The sequence below is a fragment of the Watersipora subatra genome, chromosome 10 (assembly GCF_963576615.1).
Source record: "Watersipora subatra chromosome 10, tzWatSuba1.1, whole genome shotgun sequence".
Classification (NCBI taxonomy): domain Eukaryota; kingdom Metazoa; phylum Bryozoa; class Gymnolaemata; order Cheilostomatida; family Watersiporidae; genus Watersipora; species Watersipora subatra.
The window spans coordinates 56,107,790-56,130,473 of NC_088717.1; the positions used below are offsets into that span (position 1 = coordinate 56,107,790).

Consider the following 22,684-nt stretch of genomic DNA (forward strand, 5'->3'; position numbering starts at 1 on the left):
TGGTGACAAGCCTTTGCAGGTTGTAACAATGCATTCGTTTTCCGCCGAGTGGCTGTGTAACATCTAATTTTTTTGTTTAATATTTGTACGAGGAATATTTTTCTCGAGACTATGTTACCTCCAGACTCTTCCTGTCTTCGACTACTCGTCATCTTGCATATCATTGGATACACTCAATCCATACAATGGCTGTAAGTATTAATTACTTTATCTTAATGCGTAAACTACAGACTACAGCCTGTTAATGCTTGACATTCATTAAGTAAGCCTTTTTTTAAATTTCTGCAATATTTACTAAATAAAAATTTTCACACGATTCCTCCTCTGAACTCTGTATTCACCTTCCCTTAATTTGAGTAATCATTTTAAACCATTAACACCGTTATGTTTACTTATGCTGGTACATACATGATAAGGTATCTATAGTGCTGATGTTCACACCTCTCTTAACCCTGGCTTGTGGAATAAGGATAGGCCTCTCTCAATGCTATCCAGCCTTGTAGTTAAGTCTATATTAAGAGGCTAGCTCATTTTTAATCATTGAAAAAATTAATTTTACCAATCATAGACTGAAATTATTTTCCAACTTCTATCAGAAGTTTTTTATTATTTCTGAATTCTTGGTGATATTATTTAAAGACTTGGATATTCGTTTATTCTCACATCGTTATCTTTCCAAGCATCTCTCAATATTTTATATATAATTCTAATCTTTTTAATCGAGGAAACTGTATTTCCCATTTGCTGGTTGTATCTTTATGTTCTCTCTTCGTGCATAACTGGGTTGTCATCAATACTTTAATCTTCTCCAGATTTCAATAGATTTTACCCTCACACCTCTGATCAAATAAGTTTTATGGCTGATTTGTAATGATTTATTGCATTTTTACTTCTGATAGATCTATCAGGAGTGGTTATAATCGGCATTAAATCTAACTATAATATTATTTCCAACAATCCATTATTATATTTCCTCTCATGAATTTCTGCTGAAAATTGGTAGGCCTAATAAGGATAACTGAATAACGCGGTACATTACAAACAGTTTGTATGTCTCCGTATATTAACATAAGTTTAGTTCTTGCTCAAACTAAATTCCAAAGAAAAAAGCCGGTTGATTATTTGAGAAGAAACAAAAACTGTTAACATATGAAACTCAGAGGTAGATTCTGGTCTAATACTCCTCTGGGAAAGGCACCTCGGTTCGTTTGAGCACAGGCTACCGACTTAATACTGATGTAGCGAAGAAGAAATTCTGGTTGGATGCCCTTCCTTAACACTACCAATAGTTCTTCCAAGGCTTAAATTACCAGCCGTCTGCTCACAAGCCCTGACCCACCGTTGCTCCTTAAAAATGGATCATGTATCTTGATTATAGATGTGCTTAATTGTAGACAAAGAAATTTTTTCTGTTTTTTTGTATTATTATATTTGTGTATTATTACCATGCTCTAAATATGTTGAACATTAAAGTTAGGATTCTTTTGAGCAGCTTTAGAGATTGAAATGATGTAAAACGTGAACAACTGTGGTTGGATTCCCTTCTTAACACCACCCTTGTCCTTGTGTTACTAATAATCATTAGTGGCTCCCTTACCAGGGAACCGCAGCTGCTCCTTGGACGTGCATCACATCTAGTGGTTATATATGCACTTACCTGTAGACAAAAAACCTTTTTCTCATTTTTTGTATCATTATATTTTTTGTAATATTACATTACTCTAAGATGTATTGAATAATAAAGCAAGATTATTCCTCTTGTTCTCGGGTCTGCCCAGCTGCGCTGTTGGACAACATCGGAACAGATGTGTTGCGGCTATTTGAGGTGAACAAGTTGAGATTTGTTTGTAGTCTTCCCAGAATTTAACATAATTAGGTCTGCTACAGCTCTTATCAGACATATTCTGAGCAAATGAAATCGGATTCACGGGTTTGAACTAACATTTAAAATGATATTCTAATCTGTAAAATCACCGAAAACTAACAGATTTAAGTGTTTGATCATTCCGTTACAAAATGTTCTTTTTGTTATTTCTGCTATAATTTTTTACAATGTTTTCTTTTGTGTCTCGTCGGCAAATACTTCACTTGGAAAGATGGAATTATCAATGTCCCAATTGGTCAAATAAAGTTTCAATACTGCACGATCTTTGCGCTGAGCATCTTGTACACTCAGAAAAGTCCGCAAGAATAGAATATTTATGCATACTACCTGACTATTATTAAGATGGGTCCCTTAATCAGATAGTATAAATCAATTGTCTAATGTAGCCCGCTTGTAAAACAGTTTCATGTTGTGGAAGTTATATCAACTGATGGTAATATCTGGTAAATAGTAGCAATAAAATACAGCTAACCTTTAATCTGTTTATAGCGACATTGCACTAATTGCTGAGCTGTACTGTTTTCAATTAAAATATATTTATTGGTCTCTGATACAAATGCTATAATTACAAACCTGAATTCCATTGGAGCGATTCTGTGTCGCAGTCAAAGTAGATGAAGGAAAGCATAAAACATGCCTCTGAAACTTGCTTATTCTTACTATGATTTCTCTGTTCGTCACGTGAGCATAAGCGATTTATTATAATAATACTAAATGATTGTACAGTAATATTTATAATAATGTATAATATGTAGTAATACGTAATGACAATATAACAACGCTTCAATACTCTCTGTTTCACATAGATGTAGATGATGAATTTAGTTGAAGTTTAAAGTATTTTTGATGTTAATATCTGCTAATAATCTAATAAGCCACCTGTTGCCGTATGGCAATGGTTATGTAATCAAGAGAGGATTTGACAGGTACAGCTAACTCGGGAGTGACAATCTTTAGATATGACTTCAAGTTTATGTGCCCAAATTTTTTCCTCTTTTCACCTAGTCATGAGTAAAGGTTAGTAAACCCATAGGCCTAGCCAAAGGTGCCTTTGTGAATTTCTTCAATTTATTACCACTCGTTTTCTTGAAAAAGGCTCCAGTTTATGAAAAAATATTCTCCACTACATCAACAGACTAAGGTTACGGAGCAAAAAATATAGCCTTTCCAGCAGCTCTCTCCTGCTGTCTGGCACACCAATCCTTAAACCTCATATCTGTCAAATACCAAACTGAGAACAAATCTGACAATTCTTTTAAATCTATGAGTAAAAAGACAAGGTTTAACTCACAAATACTATCAGTAACGGCCAGTAATAAGCAGATATAGCTCAGCACCATATTTATGTCTGTAGGCGCAGAATGAGACAATTTAATGTGGCAATTAAAAGTTCTGAAATGGTATTCCCATTTGGCAGCTTTAAGTAGAATCATGCCTCGTGGTATTACGATTGACGATTGACGTGCTCTATACCATAGACTGTGTAACAAAATTCTTCCTTATGGCATGAGGAGGTAGCAAGGTGATGTAACTCACGAATTTAGTTCAAGCCGAGTTTGAGTAACCGTGTTTGTTTTACCCAGTAGTAAGTATTATCTCTTGTCAACAACTTTACACGTTAGAGAGGACCTCTCTGATTTCTCAAGTATTTGTCTGGCTTGTAAAATATGTGAGAGAGTATCCGGTACTCGGTAACTGCGACTGAAGGACTCGGGAAATCATTCCTTAGCAACAGGCTGGTCAATCGGTGGCTACATTTCTTCGAGCGTCCTTCTGGAGCCTGCATGGCTAAATTTTGGCAAAGGCACTCGCAAATAGTCATAGCTGAACATAATAGAGGTTGCTGTTCATAAAGATTTTATCCAAGCATCTCGATGAATCACTTCTAAAGTTTTAAAAATGCTACGTATTAATTTTAATTAGTCGTACTGCAACATTAATCAAATATGTAGAATCCATTAATAACAGGCTGTCAATTCAGAGGAATATAGTCTCATTTGTTTCCCTGTCTGCTAATATAATTGCTTTACATTCTCCAATCTTGTTAAACAAGGCCAAATATTCGTAGCCCAAAAAGCTCTACAAAACCTTTTTATAAATTCATTTGTACTGTCAGAATAAATTGAAGCCTTGAAATTGATCACTTTGCTCAGCCGTTTACACAACGTTTTGTCAGTATTATGTATTCATGGAATGTATGTAAACTTGTTTGATTATACACAACAACTGATTAGGGTCTCAATGGTGTTACAAAACTGTTTTCATTTCCTGTACAGCTTCATTTCAGCTTCAACAAAGAACTTGCCACTCTCTAAATGTATTACATGTTTTTATTAGTTTGAAGGAAATTTTTTCATTGCTAATCGACAAGTAAATGCTGCCCAACATCAACTAATGTTGATTTTTTGAAGGTATTTGAAGAAAAAGTATTTGAAATGTATTATTTTACAAGCAGCTGGTGTTTTGACAGGGCCTTGCACAAATGGGACCTTGAGGATGTCGACTTTCTTGGAAAAGACTCTTCGCTGGTAAAAAACAAAGAGATCCTCACCCGAAGGCAACTGAGGCTATTTACTAAGAACCCCGGGCTATCAGATATCATCCTGCACACAGCTCATTCAGTTGTGTCTGACTGCCAGGCAGCATTCAACAACAGCCGATGGAACTGCTCTTCTCTGAATGAGCTCCCAACGATCTCTCCTGAACTCCAGAGAGGCATGCATACTTTTGCACCGGCTCAGTAGTTAAATCGGCTTTTTTCAGACATCAGAAAATAAATTTTCGTCAAAATTGATTTACAATTTTGACCATATTGATCAAATCAATTAAGCCTTATCATTGATGTTCAGTCAATGTTATTGACCGCCAGATATCACATTTTGCTTTTTCCATTCTATTAAATGATAGCATTGAATTTCTTTCCGTTTTTTAATAGTCCATTGCATCTCTTTTTACGAGAGAATTAACTTTACAATTGAATAGACAAAACTCTAAAAAGATCCAACGCCCAGCAAAGAACAGCTTAGGGAATAATTAGGCAGTATGCAACTTCCTACATATAATAACATATTGTAGACAATGTGAGCTTTTTATTAAAACAGATTTACAAGAGGATGTGTGATGACTAGGGCTATTTGTAGGCCAAAAAAGGAAGGTGATGATTTTGGACTTCTGGCTATTTAAGAATACATTTACAAGCAAAAAACACAGTTATAACAGAGCATGGGCACCCCTTCCATTTTAGCATTTGTATTGTCTTCCCTTGCATATAGCGTTTGGTGCCAACGGTATATTCAATTAGCCAAAACTTTAGAGAATATCGCAATAATAGTTGGCAAGTGACTCATCTGTTTACGCCAGTCATTTGTAGCTTGTTTATTTTCCGATCTTGTTTGGTAATAAAAATGATGAATTAGAGACTTTAAATCCGTATTTGTTTATAAATTAATATTTGTGAGCTACGAAATGAACAAAAGTAGTTAGTTAGTTACCTGTCATTAAGAACAAATAGGAAAGGAGAGATCAAGTTCAAACATTCTCTGCATCCTCTGCTATCCGTGCTTTTTGTGTCAAATTGAATTGCTTCAACTGTGTACTTTCGACTTTGATCTAACTTTGATAGGCTGCTATAAGAGAAGTTATGAAGTTCACTTTGTTGTAAATGCATAACTTAGCATTCCGTTTGAGTGATCCTGTGTCGAGTAGATTGAGCAAGACATAAATGATGCTGAGGAAACTTGCTTATTATTATTATTATTTCCCTGCTGGTAACTTGAGCGTGAGCAATCTATTATAGTAATCCGTAATGACAATATAAAAATGTGGTTACGTTGTTTCGACACTTTTTGGTTTCCATGTGCTCAGTGGCTATGACTACGAACACAGTTGTAAAAATCCAACATATGCTGTTTTACACAGATGACAATAAATCGTGAAGTATTTTTGATGCTAGTATCTGTTAAGCTATCTGCTGCCATGTGGCAATTGTTATGTAATCGAGGAAAGATTTTAAAGGTACAGCTAACTCAGGAGCAACAACCTTTAGATATAACTTAAAATCTGTCAAGTTACTGCGCACAAAGTTGTTCATTTATTCGATCTTTAACTCCCAGCTCGGGTTGTCAGTGCAATAGTATAGCAGATTGTATTGTTTTATATATACCGGTTAGTAGAGATAATATTGGCTGAGTGAGCCTTTTAGGGTGAATGTTCAAAACCCAGCCTGAAATTAACTCACAGGCTATAATAACGAGCCTAAATATACAAAGATGTATAATTAAATCAAATTTTTGGGTCGAAAGAGAATTTCACATTTGTAATATCTTTTGGGTTTGTCAAAATGGTCTTGAAATTTGAAAAAGCAAATGTTTTGTATAAGTTTAATAAAACAAACAATATAATTTAATCCGTTATGGCTAAATATATCTTTTGCATAGTGTTTATGGTTAAAAAAACAAGCACCTGCATGAACACGCTGATAATATGTCGGGAGGCAGATACAGTTGTGCTAAGGAGAGTTCATGGTCTACACACTCAGGGAATGGGTCAAAGCGGTTTTGTGGTAGAGAACTCATTTCTCATTCAATGAAGCTGTTTGCTATTCATACAAGCACATTAGTATGCCATTATGTATCCGTTCACCATTCTCTCATACAACAAGTCAGTGTTCATCTGGCTAAACTTTCAGCTGAGGCCTGACCTTGAGATATTTGTTTAGAAACCTAAGCTTACCTTTGACTTTTAAATTTATTATCAAATAAGTCAATAGTCATGATAGATAACTCAAATGGTTGCCGGACAAGTTTGTGATAGATTATCAGCCGCTTGTTCTCCAACAAGTTTCTTTTATTAAGAGCTCACACGGTGTTTAAAATAATTTGAGATGAATACTATTTCAAAAGCTACAATTACTGATGTACAAGTCCTTCTATACAGCTCATCTAATTATAAATTCTGTCTCTCTGGTCATCAACTCACCTTTTGATTTTAAAAAGAAACCTAATAATTGCATATATTCTTAACCTACATATTGCAAAATAATTGAAAATATTGTATTTCCAAATAGCAATTTATTAGTAAATATATCGTATATTAGTTTATGAATTGTGATTTTAAAAAATACGAATATAGTTCACCTTTTATTTGGTAAATTATGTGTGCAAATGATGAAGAAAAGTAACCTTTTTCATTCTATGTTCTGAAACTTAACATTTGCATATATTTCACTATTTGCCTAGAATAATATAAAGTTTGCTCAACGAATGTATGAATGAATGTAAATATACATGTATTATAGTTTTAATGCAAATAATAAGATGTGTATCTCCATACATAGTTAACTCTATGAATTCAAAAGTTGGTATGTTCAATAGTACTGATGTCAGCATTGCTCTTTTACACAGGAACAAGAGAGCAGGCATATGTCTATGCTCTGGTATATATCCATGCATTGGTAACTCTATAAATTCAACAGTTGGTATGCTCAATAGTACTGATGTCAGTATTGCTCTTTTACACAGGAACTAGGGAGCAGGCATATGTCTATGCTCTGGCTGCTGCCCAAATAACTATCAACATAGCAGTTGCCTGCTCAAAAGACTCTCTGAGGTAAACAACAAAAATAATCATTGTTTACTACATTCTTAAGCCCTAGTATTTCAATTTGATACAGGAGGACAGCCCCAGCGCGTGCTCGCTGAGTGTCAAGGAACTGCCACTATTCTATGCTCTATACCATTCCAGCGGTAAATTAGGCACAATCCAACTCTTGCTTGTAGTTTCTGCCGATGCAGATCACCACAGTACTCTGGCTCCGCTGCCGATGTTGACTCGAATGATCTTTTTCAAACCAGCGGGTGCAGCGTTAATCTCAAAATTGGTTCCAAACTATCTGAGCGCTTCACAGACCTGGAATATAAAAAGTAAGTCTCTCACAAACTGTTAACTTTTGGCAACACCTATAAAAAATTAGTGAGGGAACAATTTTCTGTTTTCAAGAGTTTTCCAGAATTTTCAAGAAATTTCACTTGCTGAGGTTATGACCATTTGTGTGCGTATGTAGAAGTAAGGTCAGGAAAAGTTGCCTGCTCGGTACTGTAAATCACGGCTATTTGCATCTATCCTACTTTCATTAAATTGTCATCAGTGAATTCATGAAATTCTGGATAACTTTGAGAATCATAAGCTCATCAGAGAGCTAAGCTTTTTGAGCTTGAACGTTTCAATATTTTTTTTAATAAATTGGTGTTTCCATAAAAGACCAACTGTCGTGTTGTTATGAAAGAACATTTGTACTGTAATTTGGTAGGTCATATACGCTTGTCTGCTTGTACTAAAAGGGTAAGTCATAGGCATTTGTCTATCAGTAATTAAAATGGTAAGCCATAAGCGACTTCAACTAGTACTACTAGTACTGTCAACTAGTACTTAATGAAGATTAGACTTTACATAATTCAACAATTGAATTCAAATAATTGAAAAGTAGAGTTTATTACACCTCTTTGTCATTTCAATTGTCAATTGTCTTCTCATTCAAATTTTAAAGTTTATAGATTCGAATTGCAGTCAGAAGATTTTTGGAAGTTGTGTAAGCATTTGAGTACAAACTAGTGTAAATCCAGTCTAGTGCAATGAGAACCTGCCAAGTATACATATGCAGTTATTTGTGTCACGTGTTATCTATGACTCATCAAGATGGCAGCTGAGTGTCACCTTGGTAGCATTTTCTCTGCTGGAGGTTCAACCAGCTATGTGATATGTATACTCTCTGTTTAGATACAAGCAAATGATATCTGTAGGCAGTACGCTGCCAAACACGGAATCTGCTAAAGAAGCGGCTATGAATATACACAACTCCATGATTGGAAGAATGGTGAGTAGCTCCATGAATAGTATAAACATGAGCCTTAGAATTGTCTTCTCTATAAGGAAAACTAATGCAAATAGATGAATAAGGTCAAGACATCTCCATGGCAACATGGCTGGCAAACATTGTTGACTTGTGACTTGTCTCCTCTACTGCAGTCTTTGAGCGAGTAGGCAATAGATACTTGAACCAAAAGATATTTATAATCGCAGCAACAATTTGAAAACAAGGAACGGATTACAGTAGTCACTCAGAGTAGTACCACCACTATAGTTTACTGTGTGCATTTTTTCAAGGCACTTTCACGGTTTCAGGATGAAATTTCTTTTATTTAACATTTTATGCGATATTGAAGCTGTTCTATTTAGGTACTAAATATTACTAACCAGGGTAAGGACTGCTTTGCAAAAACGAAATATAACTGTTCAAATAGAACTGAAATGAAAGTTTTTATTTGGTTAGCTTTAACCACACCCGGTTCAACTCCCGGTGTGGGAACTTTTTTTCAATCCTCAAGCTTGCTTTTTACATATTTTATGCTTTCAGTTCCAACATTATTATATTAGTCAGACCACTCATTAGTTTTTTATTTTGTAAACTGCTTTTTAGTTAGTTTACTTGCTGTGGTACTTTATAGAAAACATATTGTAAAATATGACTATTGATTACCACAATAAAGATTGTTCATAATAATAATAATAAGTACGACTAGTAATTATATTGACACTTGAGCAAATTAGTCTCAGAAGACACTAGAGAGAACATTATTGCGCAGTTTTATTTTGCTGGATGAACTTTTGATAAATTTAAACAAATATAAGCTCTAAAGTTTGCTTATAAAGATCCTGGGCATCTTTGTGGTTTACGATTTCATGAGGTTATTAACAAAAATCTTCAGATGATTCATATTATAACAAATTGTAGACAAGAAATTGTTAAAAAAAGATTTATTCTGATTGAATTAAAAATGATGGAAATTGTATAAAATTTGTCATTATTTTGTTGCAAGAAGTTAGCTATGCAAAAGCAAGTATTGTATTTGTTACAGAAAGGTAACAGCACAATAACCACTATTACTTTTGTTGCAGGAAGTTAAAAATGCAATTACTGTTAAATGCAAGTGCCATGGAATGTCTGGGTCCTGTGAACTGAAAACCTGTTGGAATGATTTGGATCGTTTCAAGTTACACAATGGTACGCATGAATAGCGATTGCTCCAAACAAGATGCTCTGTTGTATACACCGGTGTTACTTTTTTTGTAGCATGCTTTGTGTTTCCGAGTGTAGCATATTCATTAGTTATTGTTAAAAACTAGACAGCAGTTTTATATATATACCACAATATGTGTAATACCTACTGTAATATGTATTTTATAATATATATTATAATATATATTATAATATACATTATAGTATACATTATAATATATATTATAATATATATTATAATATACATTATAATATATATTATAATATACATTATAATATATATTATAATATACATTATAATATATATTATAATATACATTATAATACATATTATAATATATATTATAATATACATTATAATATATACTATAATGTATATTATAATATATATTATAATGTATACTATAATATATTATAATATATATTATAATATATATTATAATATATATTATCGTTAGAAACACTAGTTTCGTAAAGAATAATGAAGAAGAGTACTCAATGCATCATATTCAAAGTAAATTATAGTATAATATAAAATATAAAGAGTATTTATCTGCTAGTTAATCACTGCAGATCAGTTTTAAGCCAATATAGGTTTGCTCTTTTAAGTAATTAGCTATAGTGAGAGTAAATCTATATCTACATGTATATATATTTCTACAACCATCAATTATACCTTGATGATGGTTAGGTTAAGGGTCATTTCTCATTTAGCTCGATGACTTCAGGCTTGCCACTCAACACTGATTTTCAGATTATACACATTGGTCTAAGTTGAAATACTAATTGTAAAGTTGCATTATTTGCTAAAGGCCATCGTATTAAAGTACAGATAGCAATGAAATTTAAATTAAGCGTGTTTAGATAGTTCTACAATGATGTAATATTTAGAAGCTGTGAGCTAAGCATCTTATCATTTAGGAGTCGTTTTCTCCTGCTCTTTATTCTATCATGCTGGCAAATTTAGATCTGCTGAAGATGTATGATCAGGCCCGACCAGCTTTGAGGGAACCAGACAAGGGTGGGGCTATATATGTCCCTTCTCCCCATAACAAGAGAGAATCGCCACAAGAATCTAAAAACTTGCTTAATATTGGAGGAGAGTTGTATGACACGCCTCCTGATGCATTCGTTTTTTACACAAGCTCATCAGACTACTGCAACAGAGACCCACGTAGAGGCTCTTATGGTACAACTGGAAGGTACACATTTTAGAGATATTTTAATATGGTCAAGTTTCATCATTTGTTAAGGCGTATAGCCTTGTTCTGTCAGGCTAGTTTAGTAGCCTGAGTTCTTGGTGTTTAGACATTTTACATTTGTATGTTGGCCTATGTTGTATGCTATTTGTATGCTAAAATTATAGAATCGAGTTCTCAAACGTTCCATGCAACCCAAAAACACTTCGGGCTTCAAGCAATTAGAACAAAATGGCCAGATTAGAGAAAAGTGAAAGGGGTTTATCATGTGACATTCAAAAGGTTGAACTCTTCTCTTTAATATCATGGCGTTGTTAAGCTGGTAAACAGGATAAAATATGGTACAATATTTCAGATTAAGTGGAAATCATATCTAGGGCTGCGGAGTACTGTTAGCAGTGTAGAACTGGTTTAATCTGGATAAAACTAGATAAAACTAGATAAAGTTTAATCTGAAGGATTTATTAGAGCAGATTAGTTTAATAAGAAATGATGCGCTACATTGATGTTAAAAAAATCCAGAATTTGACCAATACATTCGCAAAAGAGGATCTGTTTTTGTAGCAGCAACATTCTGAGAACTCTGCAGTTTGATTTTTAAAAAAGGAGTCAGAATGCAAGCCTATTTAAAGATATCTATCCTTAAATGCAGAACAACCGATGTTGAACTTTTTTAACATTCTGTGGGTTGGAACAAAACGATATCTAGCTCACCTTTGCTTCAGTTATGCCGATTCGAGCTAAATTATTTTCAAATAATGCATGACGCAATTAAATATTGGCGATGTTTCACATACTCTTAATATACATATGCGCATATTCCTGTCAGATTAATCAAGTGGCAATCTGGATGTCTTTGTCGCTGAATTGTGTGAGATTCTTTCTCATGGTTGTACTGCAGTCAGTACTAAAAGTACACACACTGTCACCTACTTGTCCAGCCCCATGATCAAACTGAAATAGTCTCTGAACTGCACTCACTTTTAGTCAAAGTTTCAAACTCGATGTTACCCACAAACTGACAGACAGTAAACTCTGACAGACAGCTGTGATTATCTGTCTGTGTTTATTTTATAGGAATTGAACTTTTATCAGTAAATGGACAAATATAAGTTTAACATTCTAAATTATAAGCTCACTTTCGTTGTTTGAGCAGAGTTGGGAATTTTTACTGTAAAAAATAATATTTTGAACACTGCTGGTTAGTTACTGAAATGTGTCTATAACAAAAGTATTAAAAATAATTTTTACTTCAGGTCAAACAGGACATTAGAACCGCTCACCTCATATAAGTTGGCAGGCTATTTTTTTAATTTTTGGCACCAACTCACTATGTGACTAAACAATTCCATTTGTCAGAAAGTTATATTTGAATATTTATATAGTATAACTTTCTCAGGTGGCAGACATGTTTGGTATGTTTGAAACTTACTATTTGTATAGTAAATAAAAGCTCCTTTTAACTGCGATGTTCTCAATACTGGACCAGGAAGCTATGAATCTGATGGTTAAGATCCTCGGTTACTAAGGAAAGACTCACCTTTGTCTTTCTTTTGTCTTTCACAAGTCAATGAATTTGTGTTCATCGACTGCTAGTCACTCAGGTTTCAACTAACAGTCATTTGCTGGATGCCCTATATAACGGTCTAGCCCCGCGTGTACAAGCAGATCCAGTGATTCTGTACCATAAAATACATTTTCCATAAACTGTGAAAGCACATAGATTAGAGTAACTCCTTTTGGGACTGAATATTATTTTGAAGCTCGAAGTTTGCAGAAAGCAATAGACTGTATAGTTCCCATTTCACATTCTCTCAAAACTCTCAAAAAGTGATGTTTTAGTGGCAACTGAAAAACATAATTATTACAGTACACCGACATTGATAGATGGTGTCTTTATATGAATAGAATAACAACTAGCTTTAGTGGCAAGCTCTTGTTGCTGAAAAGAAGAAGCTTTCAAGCTTTTCTATCTTTGTATATTTCTGCGTCTTCATTACCAAAAACTTCAATCAGTGGCTCATTAGATACTAATGCTTTGTCAGTACCCATCTTTTATTTTTTCGCCAGTTAAAAATGCCTTCAGTATTTTGGCTATATCTCAAGAATTCATTGTTCAATCAAAATGAACTTTTGTAATTACACTTAAAACCTATATCAGACAAAGTGAATGAAATTTCATAGCCCTAGCTCAACCAAAAGCAAAGAAAACAAAGTGAAACTATGCAATCCTCTGCCATAGAATTTGGTGAGAAAATAACATCTCAAATTATTTCAGGCGCTAGCTTCAAAGTGTTAATACATCGGCTGGTAGAACTACTGATGAAACCATGTGATGTGGGTAACGTGTCTCCACGGTTTCCTTTTAGAAAATGTGGAGACGAGTATCAGCACTCGTGTGACACCATGTGCTGTGGAAGAGGATACATCAAAGTAATACATACAAAAACCAACGATAGATGCAACTGTAGGCACATCTGGTGCTGCTATGTGGAGTGTGATGTCTGCAAGGTCGATGTCACGGAATACTACTGTAAATGAATGACTGCGATGAGTCACTCTACGAGTCATCCAGTTACTTCTGTCACGCGTAGAAAGCTACGTGCTGGAGGAATGTGAATAACCTTCAGAATAACTTTGCTGCCAGTGCCTCTATATGTTGCACAATTGTTTTACACGCTGCCAAGCATTTCTAGTTATGTTTATGCCAAACAAAAGCTGATGATTACAATATGTGCAGCTTATGGTGCATTGTGGGTATTGTGCATTTTGTCATCAATACTTAAAAGAAGAAAAAAGGTTATAACAGATGAAAGCCATTGTAGATAGAAACTATATAATTTTATATCAAAGCGTAGACATTATAACCTTTACTGTAGTATTACTATTTACCAATTCTGTAAATCAGCACGCTTGCCTCTCTACAGCTAGTTATCTTTCTATCATATTATACTACCTCATGGCTATAAGATTGCTTGTCTATATAGTTAGCCTCAGGGCATTCACTAGCTGAATATGAGTTCTCAAGCATACGAGCAGGAAGCTATCAAAAAAGACTACACAGTAGCAATGTTCTTATGCTAATTTTGAATGAACAATTTGACGCGTTTTAAATTTTATTCAAACGATTATTCACTTTGATACTGTATTATTGATTATTGCTGTTTATGTAATAATTTGAGGATGAGAATGAACAGTCTCACTAGTGAGCTGCGGTGATAAATAAACTGCTTCCGTTTTCTACACTAAAATCATTAATAGCGTCTCTCATAATTTTATGTCAGCTACAAATACAAAGTCTATCTCAATGGGCTAGCTAAAGTCTTAGTTTCAGCACCCTGTGGCACGGGAAGGGTCGTAGGACATACGCTTCGATATAAAAAATGATACTATGTAAACTGAGTAGAACATAACGTACTAAAGTAAGAGGTATCTTCAGGGGTAGACGATAAGGTATATCGTTATTATTAGCAAGCAGGCTTGAGACAGCTAGCAAAGCAGTAGTGCAGAACAGCCATGAATGCTTCTACTGAAGTGGTAGTGACTGTGCAGGGTGTTAATAGCATGTGGACCAGTGTAATGCAATCAGTGCTTAGTGCACTATATATGTTTAAACTAAAAATATAAGCACTGTTTATACCAGCACCTAAAAATGCATTAATACAGTGCCTAGTGCAAAATAGATTATTTTAATAAAGATTCCAGAACAAATACAGTCAGCACCTAAAAATGCCTTAATACAGTGCCTAGTGCAAACTAGATTATTTTAATAAGGATTCCAGAGCAAATACGGTGGTTTATGTGAGATGTGTCCAAAAGAATGTGAGGCATATATACAATGCTTGTTCCATCTGGCAGCAGAAGTATCTTTTAAGTGACTGGTAAGTCTATGCAGCCTTCTGTGATTATACGCTGACTTAAATGTACATGTGTAGGCTATACATTCTATTAGCAACAACCAACAATCAACATTGCAGTACACACTGCTGTGGCCACTACTGCATGTTTTTAAAGGTTTTAATAGAATTCCATTCATTTAACCCATTATCAAAGTATTACTTCAACAATTTGTTGTATCAGGTGGGCAAAAAAATTTGATAGTCTCAACTGTAACAATATTAAACATTAAATATATTAAAACAATTTCTAAAAACTACATCATGAAGTACTTTAAAACACTAATATTAATACTAGAAATTTCCCTGTCATACGGCCCATGACTGTAATATTCTCCTAGTAATATTGTACCAGTTTATTTGTTATCAAGATTCAACTGTATTCTCTGCTCTCTAGCATAAAACTGAATAATATGGTCAAAGCTGTAGGGTAAAGCGCAAGCATAGTCAAGGCTAATGTGAGTATAATAGCTATATAAACATAAATGTGGGAAAGTCAGTGTTTATACAAACATTCCGTAGTATGCTATTGCTATGAGAAAATAACATCATCAATGTCAACATACAACATCCCTTTCCATCTTTAATTGAATTCAGTGCACCAGTATTGAATATGCAGATACTTCTGAGTGTTACACAAGCTAGGATACAGCCAATGGCTACCACAGGCATCGAGGAGAAGGCACCAAGCAGTGCCAGCCCCACAGCACAACCACAAGCCAAATCGAAACCCAAACCCAATGACGCAATGCTCAAGCTACCAAGAAACACCCAGCTTTATGCACAGTTCACCCAGAATTCCAAAACAGTGTCATACTGAGACTGCTTATATGTAGATATTTGCTCAATGATAACAACTTGTATTACTATGACTGGCTAATACAACAGACTAATACGAATACCCAGATTTTCTCTTTTTTTTTTTTTTTTTTTTCCCTTTTTATTTCTACACTACACCACTATCCCTGCAAGAATAATATGACTAGCACTACTTTTTAGTCCTACTCAACTAAATTCACACAAAAGGACACTACTGGCTAATCAATGACTAATAGGATTTCCATACCGCACAGGCATATTCCGCACCCTAAGTGGCCTGATTGGCGTATCAAACTTAGCACTCTGACCTTCTTCTGGTGCTGCTGGGTTGCTACTTTTATCTGGAATATTACCTGCATTGTCAGCAGTACCTACACCACTCGAAGCTAAACTCGAATCAACTGAAGAACCATTGTTAGAAACACCTAGACTACCCCGCTGAACAAATCGTTTAACTTCAGAAACATTTCTACGCATTCTTTTTCCCTCGGAGCTTTCTACCACCACCTCTGAACCATGCTTTCCTACAACCTTTTGTTCCAGTGGATGAAATGTAGAACTAAGCTTGTCAGTCTTGGCCTGCCTTACCAAAACTTTATCTCCTACAATTATGTCATCCTGTGACCGACTTTCATCTGTAAGAGCCCTACTTTTCTCCTGAGCCAGTGCTTGATGATCCCGCAGTTCACCATCCAGAGATTCCTGTCTCTCAAGGCAGGGTAACTTTGTCCTCATTGGTCTTCCCATCATTAGTTCACCTGGAGCTACACCAGTCACTGTATGAGGTGTGGAACGATATGCTAACAGAAACCTTCTAAGCTCAGCTTTGTAGTCCTTACCGGACATATGTGCTATTTTGAGACTTTTTAACAGGCTCCTGTTCTGCCTTTCCACCTCTCCATTAGCAGCAGGCCACATAGGGGTAGTTGATAACCAATAAATCCCATAACTTTGCAAAAACTCTTGGAACTCGCTGCTGACAAATTGTGGACCATTATCAGTCCTGACACTTAAAGGAACACCCCATCGACATATTATGGAATCAAGAGCTGCCGTGATCTTATCTGATTGAGTAGACTTCAAAAAACACACCTCAAAGTAACGACTGTAGTAGTCAACTACTACAAACACACTTTCTCCATTAGGCAGAGGTCCCAAAATGTCACAGGCTATATGTTCCCATGGACGATCTGGCATTTTAGTAGATACCATAGGAGGAGGTTTTGAAGGTGCACTAACCACTTGGCACTCATGGCACTCTCGACATTTAACTTCTGCCTCTTTGTCCATTCCTGGCCACCATAACTTGGATCGAAGCAGATGTTTAGTCTTTTCTATTCCTTGGTGACCTTCATGTGCCAACTCCACAGCCTTTGCTCGCAGCACCACTGGCATGACTATATTGTTGCCTCTCATGACAACACCTTCAACATCACTCAACTCCGTGTACACTGACCTGTAAGCTGGTAAACAAGTAGACCACCTTCCATCTAACAAAGCATCTCTCACTAGTTTCATCTCAGAACAGTCAATAGATGCCTTCTTGACCTCGTCAAATGACATTGCTTTTGGAACTGACAACCTAGCTACCGTATGTACATATTCATCAGCAACATTAGCCACATTCCTGATGCAATCCGGACTAGCAGAAAGCCTTGACAATGGGTCAGCTATGTTTTCCTTACCTGGCTTGTATACCACTTCATAAGCAAATGCCATCAGTCTCAACACCCATCGCTCAATGCGAGCAGAAGGTCGAGATTGTACTTTGTTGAAGATAAACTGCAGTGGACGATGATCAGTGACAAGACGAAACTGCAAGCCAATGAGATACATTGCAAAATGCTCACAGCCCCACACAATAGCTAATGCTTCTCTCTCTGTCTGGGAGTAGCGCCGTTCCACAGAGGATAAGCTTCGATGCCCATAAGCTATTACACGCTCCACACCAGCTATCTTCTGACTTAAAATGCAACCCAGCCCAAATGGACTGGCATCAACTGTAACAGTGGTTCTAGCACTAGGGTCAAAATATGCTAATGTCTCTGTCTTTGACATCAAGGCCTTTATGCCTTCAAAAGCAGACTTCTGTTCCTTACTCCACAGAAATCGAACCCCTTTCTTAGTTAGCCGGTGCAACGGCTCAGCCAAAGTTGACAAATTCGGAAGAAATCTACCAACAAAGTTTACCAACCCAAGAAAACTTCGTAACTCTGAGGCATCTTTAGGTTCCCTAGCACTAACAATAGAGCTCACTTTCTTGGGACAAGGGGAAACACCATCAGCAGAAATCTGAAATCCTACAAAGTCTATTTTGGTCACCCCAAAGACACACTTGGATGCGTTTAATGTCAGACCAAGACCACTCATTCGTTTCATGAACTCAGCTAAGCGTTCATCATGCTCTACACGATTCTTACCAAATATCACAATGTCATCTGCATAGTTTTGGCACCCTGCCAAGCCCGTGATAGCTTTCTGGATTTGGTACTGAACCAGTTCCGGTGCTGAAGCTATCCCAAACATTAGTCTCTTATACCGATAAAGACCAAAGGGGGTAATGAAAGTTGTGATATCTCTAGAGTCAAGATCCAGTTCGAATTGATGAAACGCTTGTTTCAAATCAACCTTACTGAAATACTGGGCACCGTTCAAATTGTACAACAACTCTTTTACTGTAGGTATAGGGTGCCTCTCTCTAATAATAGCTTTGTTAGCCTGGCGCATGTCAACACATAGACGAATATCTTTCCCTTCATCTTTCGGAACAGTAACTATTGGGCTAACCCATCTAGTGGGTCCTTCAACACGCTCAATAATTTCTTGCTCTAGCAACTCATCTAGCTTGACTTTTGTGAGCTCACGAAGGCCAAATGGCAGGCGTCTTACAGGCTGAGCCACTGGTGGAACACTCGGATCAATGTGCAATGAAACCCGAAAATCTCTCAGCAACCCAACACCATCAAAGCATTCCGGGAAGCGATCAACCCATGAATGAACTCCAGGACCCCCCACACCTAGAGCCTCACTCCCAGCAACCCTAGCCACCATCGGTCCAACCCTAAGCAAGTCCAACAACTCAGAAGTATGTCTGCTTAACAAAGTAGTAGCCCTACCATTAAAACGTAAAATACAGTATCTACACGTTTGTTAGTATCAGGCATAAAAACATGAACATGAGTTTCACCAATCAGATCTAAGCATGCAGATCTGTTACCATAGGCAAAAAGTCTTTTACTTGTCTTAGTTACTGAACAGTTAATAGAGTCAGCAGTGTATTTGTCCATCAAATTGCAGGAAGCCCCAGAATCAATCAACGCAGGTACATCTGACCCATTGAGTCTTAGTATTGTTCTTGCTGACTTGTTAGGATATAGATTAAACACCTCACCATAGTAGTCGTCTCCCTCATCAGCCAACATCTCGCTACTAATTGTAAATAGAGCATCCACATCAGCCTCCTGCGCATTGTTTGTAAAGTCCAAACTGTCCACAACAGCTGCTTGTGTGGTAGACTTGTTGCTTTTATCACAGTACTTCGAGCCTTTGAAGTGCCCTTTTCTTCCACACTCATTACATCGCTGCTCTCGTGCCGGGCATTCTCGAGCTGATGCCAAATGTTTGATCGACTTGCATCTATAACAGGCACGACTGTCTTTTGTTTGTGTCTTATAGCGCACTCCACTAGTGCCGCTAACCCTGTTAACTGGTTCACCCTCTCTCTTAGCACCATGACTGACATTAGCCTCTATATCACTCGTCTGCCGCAAAACAGCCTCTTCAGTTTGGGATATTGCTATAACATTGGCCAATGTGAGCGCCGAGCCTTTCTCCAAAAGTTTCATTCTAAGCCTATTGCTACGACATTTCTCTATGACTTGGTCTCTAATGACATTTTCAGTCTCTTCAAACTCACAGGTCACAGCCAATTGGCGTAATCTGGTCACATAACTAGTAATCGTCTCCCCTTCATTTACTTCAGTGCGACGAAAAACTGACCTTTCATATGGCACGTTCGTTTTTGGTTCAAAGTACCTGTCTAAAGCTGCCATTGCCTTGACATAAACATTGTCACCTTCAGTCTCTTCAGGCAAGACGTCGAATATGTCTTGAACTTCCTCTCCTGAAAGATCCATCAGCATCGCCTTCTTCTGTGCATTATCAGCAATCCCCCTAGCTGCCACAAAGTACTTAAAGGACCGTTTCCACTTCCTCCATCTTGACCCAACAGTCAAAGGGTCCACAGCCACACCAAATGGCTTAATATGAGCAGAACCATAATCCATCACGAGTCTTTGCAATTAAGTAACCCGAATAATAAAAATCCACTGCAAACTCACAGTCACCTCACCAATACATCCTCGTCGCCATTGTAATATTCTCCTAGTAATATTGTACCAGTTTATTTGTTATCAAGATTCAACTGTATTCTCTGCTCTCTAGCATAAAACTGAATAATATGGTCAAAGCTGTAGGGTAAAGCGCAAGCATAGTCAAGGCTAATGTGAGTATAATAGCTATATAAACATAAATGTGGGAAAGTCAGTGTTTATACAAACATTCCGTAGTATGCTATTGCTATGAGAAAATAACATCATCAATGTCAACATACAACAATGACCAAAGTGATATTGGAAAAAAGAAAGGGTACTGCTGGTTGAGAAATGCAATAATAGCAGTCAAATAGCACTGCAGTGCAATAGGAGAACTGCAATGGTAGCTGTAATGTGCTGGGTGTTATTATGTACAATAAACAGCAATAATGAAAGAAAAAGATTATCTTTATCTCTCTTATAGATTTATATCTCTCCCTGCAATAGGAGAAATGCAATATTAGAAGTAAAATAACAAGCTGCTGTGTAATATACACAGTTTGAAAGTTGGTTGGGTTGAATGTAGATTGATTTTGACAGTAATCTGTAACAGAAAGCAAACATTAACACTCACGTTTGTCTGGAAGTTTTTTGCAAACTGGAGCAAAATGAAGAAGTGGGTCATGATCACAGAAACCATGGTTAAGTCGGTTGTGTGAGATTTGGAATTATCTACACTGGCAGAAGGAGAAAATTCTCAATAATTTTGCAAAAAAGATTTGATTCTAGCTTAATTACAGCAGACTTTATGGTCAATAAACTAAATGCATGTTTACCATTAGTGCAAAAACATAGTTCTGAGAAAAGTGGTGTTAAAGTTTGAGAAACGAAAACCAATGAAATGTAAAAAATTTTGTTTACATTTCAAAACGTCATAGCAACCAATATCAAGAAGTTGTGATATTTATTTAGATTTCTGAATTTATATGCATAAAATTTGCTGAAATTAAAAAGTCTAAACAAATTTTAGTTGGCTGTCATAGAAATAGCTGTATATCTATAAGAAAATGCAAGCCTATAACTTAATTTTGCAGATATTAAAAACGGCTTGACAGTACTGCGATATTGCCATACGAGTACTGCGATATAACAGTAACATATTGCCCACCATCGGTCACTATATACTTCGATCTTGTAAATTCGAATGATTACTCTTATAATTAAATCTTATAATAATCTTATAAAATTGAACAATTAAATCGAATAATAAAATTGGAAAAAAAGAAACGATAACATTTTAGTACTTCTACGTTAATTACAGAAACCTTTGAGAATTGGACAATGCTATATATAGACTGGTGAAATCTGCACGTTTTTCTTGTGAAATGCGCACGGCTTAATAGTTCTACTCTCTGTCGCACAGCTTTTTTGGCGTTTTGTTTGCTGGTCTTAATTTTGATTAAAAAAGGCTTGTCAGGTTTCAATGGCGATTTTAGGCCAAATTAATCTGTCTAGTTATGTATTATCCGATCAGATGAGCAGGTTTTAGGATATTGTCTCAACTTTTCAAAGACTTTGTAACATATTTAAATAAGTTTACATGTGTTTTGTATCATTATTATACTTAAACGACTCTACACCAAAATGGTTAAATTTTTTGCTGGGAAATCTTTTGACGACAGCTTCCATCCATTGTTTATGTTGAATATTGAAAGAAGAAGAGATCGTTTAGGCCTATCTTTACTCACATTAAGAAATACATACCTATGACGGTGTAATGTATATGTTCATTTTTAGCTTGCATGTCATACATTACTTTTACCATGAAAAATCACATTTTACTTACCTAAGCTTATCCTCTTTTAGCTACCTATATGAAAAAATAAGGGAAGTAAACTTCTGACATTTTATATGAACTGTAATTGGTGTGACAACACTCAGCTAATTGTATCTCTGAAAAAAGAGGGGTGTTTTCTGTGCCTCTATGTCCACTGTGCCCCCGCTACCCCTATGTATGCAGCAAATATTATACATAATATTGTGTAACCGCAGTCATTAAATATATTTTATTTAATGACTGCGGTTGTACAATTTTTCCAATGTATCAAGTTTTTGGAAAATTGAGACTTTTAAAACAGCTGAAAACAATATTAGTGATTCTGATAGATACATAATCCTTAGAAGCACACAAATTACGTAGTTTTCTTGTCTGCCAAAAAAGAAAAAATGTAGTCCTGACTTCAAGGTAGTTTGCAAAGTAGGTTTGTTAATTTAACAAATACCTTCAAATTATTAAATGTTTTACAACCTGGGGTGAACTCTTGAAAATTCTTTTCGTTCACTGTGAAGATCTTAAGGCCTGGCAAATAAAAATCCTCTCGATATATAACTTTTATAGGATTGTAAATAATTGTTTATTTTCTGTATAATAATATTGCCTCAACATTAAATGTATGTGCGTTCAGAGTATGATAGCCTGTGTGGATCAATTGTTTAGG

General features: G+C 35.9%; 1 protein-coding gene and 1 pseudogene across 1 annotated transcript; one reads left to right on the top strand and one right to left on the bottom strand.

The window, feature by feature from the left end:
- The first annotated feature begins 70 nt into the window (after positions 1-70).
- On the top strand, positions 71-14,437 carry LOC137406517 (protein Wnt-4-like). The gene is made up of 9 exons (XM_068093106.1): positions 71-191; positions 4,356-4,600; positions 7,288-7,301; positions 7,419-7,492; positions 7,663-7,806; positions 8,660-8,756; positions 9,839-9,944; positions 10,927-11,161; positions 13,528-14,437. Exons 1-9 carry the CDS (start codon positions 112-114, stop codon positions 13,697-13,699), a joined length of 1,167 nt encoding a protein of 388 aa, XP_067949207.1. The 5' UTR covers positions 71-111; the 3' UTR covers positions 13,700-14,437.
- Positions 14,438-16,095: 1,658 nt separating this feature from the next.
- Positions 16,096-20,159, bottom strand: LOC137407230 (uncharacterized; annotated as a pseudogene).
- Between the last annotated feature and the right edge of the window lie 2,525 nt (positions 20,160-22,684).

Coding starts and splice junctions, on each gene's coding strand:
- LOC137406517 (XM_068093106.1), top strand. CDS start 112: ATGTTACCTCCAGACTCTTCCTGTCTTCGACTACTCGTCATCTTGCAT. Junction 7,807..8,659: donor ACAGACCTGGAATATAAAAA/GTAAGTCTCTCA, acceptor CTCTCTGTTTAG/ATACAAGCAAATGATATCTG. Junction 9,945..10,926: donor TCGTTTCAAGTTACACAATG/GTACGCATGAAT, acceptor TGGCAAATTTAG/ATCTGCTGAAGATGTATGAT.